The 6,334-nt window shown below is 44.6% G+C and overlaps 1 protein-coding gene across 1 annotated transcript; it reads right to left on the bottom strand.

Moving 5' to 3' along the window:
* Positions 1 to 660: 660 nt before the first annotated feature.
* Positions 661 to 5,822, bottom strand: LOC114863255 (crystal protein). Its single transcript, XM_029164170.3, has 8 exons — positions 5,135 to 5,822; positions 4,838 to 5,039; positions 4,512 to 4,645; positions 4,116 to 4,243; positions 3,897 to 4,015; positions 3,539 to 3,679; positions 3,293 to 3,465; positions 661 to 1,166 (listed from the first exon to the last, which is right to left on the bottom strand). Exons 1-8 carry the CDS (start codon positions 5,753 to 5,755, stop codon positions 714 to 716), a joined length of 1,971 nt encoding a protein of 656 aa, XP_029020003.1. The 5' UTR covers positions 5,756 to 5,822; the 3' UTR covers positions 661 to 713.
* Between the last annotated feature and the right edge of the window lie 512 nt (positions 5,823 to 6,334).

The following is a 6,334-nucleotide window of genomic DNA, read 5'->3' as shown; positions in this document are numbered from 1 at the left end:
AAATCAGTTTGAAACATGAAGCGGTTGGGGATGAACCATGGGCACCTGTCTAAAGCTACATTTTCAAAGTCAAAGGCAATGATAATTACTGTGGCTTCCAACATAGAGGTGTATTCAAGTTTAACCCCCAGACCATCACTAATTTTAACTTAAATTCAGTTGGTTGCTTAGAAGAGAATATAATAAAACCACACAATACTGAACCGACCCTCCAAGTGGCAACTCAGTGCAATGTTTGCGTGTGTGATGAGGGGTCATTACATTGACCTTTGTGTTTATTTGTATGCAATCTTTCAATCAGTGTCAATCTTTCAATCTTGTCAATCTTTGAAAATAAAAGGGGAATTATTATTTTAAACTTAAACTTTAAACTTTTAAACAGAGTTATTAAATATTGGTGAGTTGAGCTTTAAGGCTTTAATTTGTTTGTAGTGGTGCAATAGACGGGTAACAGCTACATATGCACCTTTAATAAGAACCATGAAGTTGTTTACTGAGGCTTAAATATTTTTTTCTTTTAAATGCAAAAAATGAAATAAGAAATTATTATTCTGTGGACTCAAAGCTTTTCATTGTCAAAGCCAGCACACACCTTTGCTGCGAATGCGTTTCAAGTAGGACACTCGTGCTGGGATTTAGACACGAGGAAAAAACACTTCCTCAAGCAAAACACTCTTTATTGTGAACAAAAATAATTGCTGGAAGACCTCTCGCTAGTAGATGTCCAGTTGGTCCCAGAAGTCACATATATGGTTCCTGGCTGCGACTTGCGCGTGGGAACCCACAGTCAGGTTCATGAGGAGCCAACCGCTGGCCTCGGCGTAGCGTGGCCAAATAGGCAGATGCTGCGCATGGCAGAAAGTCGTCTGCTGGGCTCTGGAGGACGGGTCTCCGGCGTGGGCAAAGGCCCCCCAGTAGCACAGCATCCGATTGGACATCAGCTTCTCTGGCAGCGACATGGTGAGGTTGACCTCCGCGGCTGAGCCGAAGACGAAGGGCAGCTCTGCGCCGTGGCATGCACGCTTGTAGCAGAACGTCAAACCAGACCAGAGGCGGGGGTCTGTTACCACATGGTCAAACATGTACTGCCAGAAATTGCTGCCTGTTGGCACATTGGCGCGCGCGGTCCTTCTGGCCGGACATACAAAGACGTAATCTGTGATGATCTAAGAAGCGGAAAAAGAAAGAGAATTGGGAATGATTTTCCTTTGAACATACACTATACTGCATACAGTACATCTGCTCACATACCCACAAAGTTGGCCGCCAATGCCTATGGTTACCTATTATATACTATATTTGCATGTAATTCAGGAGTCGTGCATCTTTTGCTTTGTTGCATGCACGCCTAAGTGACGGATGTGACTCATGTCCTGGGAACCTTAATCTTGGCTCTACATAAAAGACGTTCTTTCATGCCCATCTTTTTTCCTTTTTAGAGGAATCCTCTGAACATACACTATACTGCATACAGTGCATCTGTTCACATACCCACAAAGTTGGCCGCCAATGCCTATGGTTACCTATTATATACTCTATTTGCATGTTATTCAGGATTCGTGCATCTTTTGCTTTGTTGCATGCACGCTTAAGTGACGGATGTGACTCATGTCCTGGGAACCTTAATCGTGGCTCTATAGAAAAGACGTTCTGTGATGCCCATCTTTTTTCATTTTTGGAGGAAAAAAAGGCAACACAAAAGCTTCTCATCATGCCCACACTCCAACGCTTTCGTGCAACTCTCATTGTAAGTTTGACGTGCATGTCATTTCTTTTATTTTATTCATTCTTTGGCTTTTGTTACTTTAGTCATTTACCAGGAGATTTGAATTGAAAGATTATTGTGCCCATTGCCTTTCAGTCACCAGCGAGGCCATTTGGCTAAATAACTTGGCTTTCAAATCAGGTTCATCCTAGTTGTACCTTTCTGCTTGTTTGTTATAGGTGCTGAATTGTTTTTTAGAAAAGAAGAATTAATAAAACTAATTAAGGGACCAGCAAAAAACAAAACAAAACAGAAAAATCATTGTCTCTCAGGTAAAAGCAAGCGAATGAAGTAAAGCTGTCTTGTTTTGCCTGTTACTTGGAAGCTGGGGTGTCTTTTTCAGCAGGCGCACAACCTGCACCCACACAGTCGCACATCTGACACCTGAGCACAAACCGGCTGAGGGAAGCTTGCAGACGTGTGAGCACAGAGGCGTCCAGCAAAAATGCATTAAAAATATGACACGGTATCAAACACTGGCCAGTGGTTCATCTCCATGTCTTACACACAAGTACAGGTAGTGGATATTGTTCAGATGGTAGGATAATGTTTCATGGACTTTACCACTGCTTTCTCCCCTCATCTGCACATCCTGACCCACCATCTTTTTTCTTTATGATATATGATTTGTTTTATAGGATATTTTATAAATGTAAACATGCCTATTCACCATTTTCTACATGCTCAGACAATGCTGTTCAGGTTATCTAATCTGCGTTTTCATTCTTCTCCAACCCTCTTTGTGCCATGTGTTGCTTCATCTGTGATTCCTCAGCTGTTATCTCTTGTCACCACAGATGTTCAAGAGAGACGAGTTGCTTCTTAGTAGGAGCAGCTAGGCTGCATCTCAAGTAGCTGAACTCCCTGACTCCAGGTGGTCCAAATGCTTCACCCATACAAATGATGACAAATAAAGAAACACAGCCAGAAACCTGCGGCACCCTCTGGTGGTTAATAACGGGATGGCGTTTGTTAAAAACGTCTGTAAAAGAGGCTGAATGATGAAACTTTGGAGTGTAATACCAGGTTATGCAAGCACAGCATACAAGGAGATGTGCGAGAAGTTGTGAAATGTTATTTTTATCAGTAAGTAAGTGTGAGGGAAAACAACTATGAACTATCACAGATGACATGTAGCGCTGCAACATCACCACAACCAAAGTTACAAAGAGAGGGCTGAATAGAAGGGAAATAGTAAAAGGCCCCAGGTCCCCTCCATCTCCGTCCCTAGAGAGGTGCCCTTTATAAAGAGCAGAGACTTCACCGTCTCCCTCTTATTCCGTGAACTGTGTCTGAATAACAAATATGTCCAGAGAATTTTAGCTCCTGATTTCCTGTAGCCATACTACTCCACAACCCCCCCACCCCCCACCCAAGGCTGCAAATATGTACCTTAGGCAGAGAGAACTGCTGAAGGCGTTCTTCCTCCCACAGGGTCACACACAAACATCAGTCTGCCATGCTTTAGTGCATACAGTCAGTCCTTGTACTTGTTATTGGTACACATTTACAGTCCTGCCACTGTACCTGAGCAAGCATATCCCTCCGGTCAGCGTCCATGTACTGGGGCAGGTACTCATGGATGATCTGCAGGGCGTGTTGCTTGAAGATAGCCGTTATGTACAGGGTGGACTCCACAGTCGACACCGGCTCGTGAAATATGGCGTAGATGAAGATAACTCCCTCTTCTGAAGTTGTACCTTCGGGCAAGTTCAACAAGCAAGGACATGAGGATATGAATTCATAAACTCATGGCTGCTTCGTCAGACTTACCCAGCAGCACTGGCTTCTCCCTCTGCCAGGCGCCCCTCTGGAAGGCACTTGGAGCCTGCTCTTTGATCAGCTCCCCATCGATATAAGGACCCCACGTCTCAAAAGCCTCCAGAAACCTGAAGGGGTTCATGATTCTGGAGCCTGAGAATAAATGATCGCATGATTGCTGATCACAGAACCACTGAGTCGGTGTGATGCTGGTCAATGACCCTGCAGATATATTACATAAATATATAACTTTCATCATCTTTCACATATAACCGGATGATACCCTGGGTTCTTATGCAACTGTGTGGGCAGCCCAGAAAGTCGTTCTAAATATGGTGAGCGTAGGCTGCAGAGTTTTGTGGCATCCTACTTGTTTTCATCTGGGCAACCAATACTGCTTGTGGAGCGAGAGACAGCAGGCAGGGGATGTCGCTTCTTGAGCAGTTGGTTTGTTTAACAAAGTCTTTTCCGAGCTTCATGGCATCGTGTCTGAAGATGGGGAAGAAGAGAACTACAGTACAGACAGAAGCTGTGTGTGTGTGTGTGTGTGTGTGTGTGTGTGTGTGTGTGTGTGTGTGTGGCCGCTCACCTGCTCTTCATTGGGATGGAGAAGGGAGAACTTTGCAGGATGGCCTGACTGAACAGAGGCCCGCTGCTCTGGATTATGAGGTGGAGGCCCACAGACTGAGCCCCGGCGCTCTCTCCAAATATGGTCACCTGAAAGAGTCAATATAACACAGCAAGTCATTCATAGACGTTTAGGTTGCATCAGCGGAAACTTGTTCTACTACTAGGATTGTTGTTTCTGGCCACTCAGTTCATTTTGTTAGTTGAATTTGCCATTATTAAACCAGACAACCGTGTTTTTTGTGCTCTCAGCGTCTTTACATGCTGCTTACATGCTGTTCTGTCTCCTGATGCCATACTGTAGGCCAAAACAAATGCATATTAAGACTCATTAGAATAGAATACTGGTTTTGCTTGCCTTGCTGGGATCACCTCCGAACACAGCAATGTTTTGCTGAACCCAGAAAAGAGCTGCCTGCTGGTCTAAGATGCCATAATTGCCCACAGGTGATGTGCGAGGGTCGTCTCCCAGCTCGAGAAACCCAAATGCACCTAAAGAGAGAAAAAATAAATAAATCACACATCATCACACGTCACGTGACATATAATTAAGCCCAGCAAGACTTTAATTTCCCCCTATTAACCGTCGTGCATCAGGCCTTCTGCTCTGAGGCGACCTCAGGCACAGTCTCTTTTCATTCATTTCATCCCATTCTGAGAGTGTATATCAATAAAATTTCTTACCAAGTCGATACTCTATGCCCACAACAATGGTGTGGGTGAAGTTGCTTATGGACCGCCCGTCGTACAGTGGCTTGGAGGCAGAGCCAGTGATGAAGTTCCCGCCATGGATCCACACCATAACAGGCAGCGGCATCTGCATCAGGGAGCCGAAGTCCACATCCAGGGGAACAAAAATGTTGAGGTAGAGACAGTCCTCACTGACCTTTGAAGAGCAGAAAGACATCAACCCTGTAACTCTGTAACTACACACTGTTGGTACAGTTAGTTCTGCTGTCATGAATGAAGAATGGTTCTTACTCTCCAAGGACACTCGCCACTGATTGGGCCGCTGCACGATTGCATGCATGCTGCTTTGGGATAGGTGGCATCATAAACTCCCAACCAAGAGCTCACAGGCCTGGGGGGCTTCCAGCGAAGCTCCCCAACGGGCGGGTCAGCATATGGCACCCCGTGGAATATATGCGCCTTCTCCACCGTGATTCCTTTGAGCTGTCCTTTTTTGGTAGACAGTACAGGCCCCCGGGCCTTATTTGTATCCCGACCGACTGCTTTATTCTTGGCTTGCTGCGTGATTGAGTGATCGAGTGACTCCGGGTGCCGCAGGTCCTTGAGGGAGTTGACGTCAAAGCCTAGGCTTGTGACAAACTGCTCATCTCTCACCGGCAGCCCAAAGAAGAGGCTCCTCAAGAAGCTGAAGAGATCAGGGTCCTCAGAAACGTTCATCTCCTCTCCCAAGGTCGGCACTAGAGTTAGCGGGCACAGCAGCAGCAAACACCACCAGCTCCCCATAGCACGTTTGGAAATCTTTTTTCTGCGTTTCAGCTCATAATGCGACTTGAACCGCGTCCCCCGTCCAGGCGCAATGGCTGCACCCGGCTCAAACCAGCAATCTAAAAAGCCTCCAGCCTGCTCCAGCATCCTTGTGACTCCAGTTTTCCCCTGTTGCTTGTTAACATTTACAGGACAAAAGCGGCTCTGTGTCCAGTAGACTCTGAAGAGTCAGACACTGCGACTCTGATGCAGAACGACTAATAGAGGACATATCGTGTTTGCTTTGCTATAACGACAGTCACGCACAAACACATTTTTTACATTTTCCTCCTCATTCAGTTATATATTTTTTATAGAGGACGCTTTCACATACACAACTAATAATAATAATAATTATTATTATTAATTATAATAATTATTACATAGCGCGCATCAGTTTGCACATTTTTGTTAGGACTTAGTTTCAGGCCTGATGCAGCTTGATACTTTCCCTCCCCTCAGTGTGGGTCAACTACTGTATACAATAATCAATATATTAGTATTATAATATTGTATATCAATAAAACACTGAAAAACGACTTGTTTTTCTGTTTCTAATACTAAGACACTTAGTGTTACTACTCTGCTACATCTTTTTGATAGCTTAGTTTTCAGTTTTACAAAAAACAGCCAACTAAAAATGGCTGGTGTAATATGAAGGGTAAAAAATGGATGAAGAATCTGTCA

The sequence above is a fragment of the Betta splendens genome, chromosome 9, assembly GCF_900634795.4.
Source record: "Betta splendens chromosome 9, fBetSpl5.4, whole genome shotgun sequence".
NCBI lineage: Eukaryota > Metazoa > Chordata > Actinopteri > Anabantiformes > Osphronemidae > Betta > Betta splendens.
Note: the sequence above shows the minus strand (reverse complement) of the source record. Positions and strands in the feature narration are given on the sequence as shown.

Coding starts and splice junctions, on each gene's coding strand:
- LOC114863255 (XM_029164170.3), bottom strand. CDS start 5,755: ATGCTGGAGCAGGCTGGAGGCTTTTTAGATTGCTGGTTTGAGCCGGGT. Junction 4,244..4,511: donor TCGGAGGTGATCCCAGCAAG/GCAAGCAAAACC, acceptor TGACTCTTTCAG/GTGACCATATTTGGAGAGAG. Junction 4,016..4,115: donor TCCATCCCAATGAAGAGCAG/GTGAGCGGCCAC, acceptor CCCCATCTTCAG/ACACGATGCCATGAAGCTCG.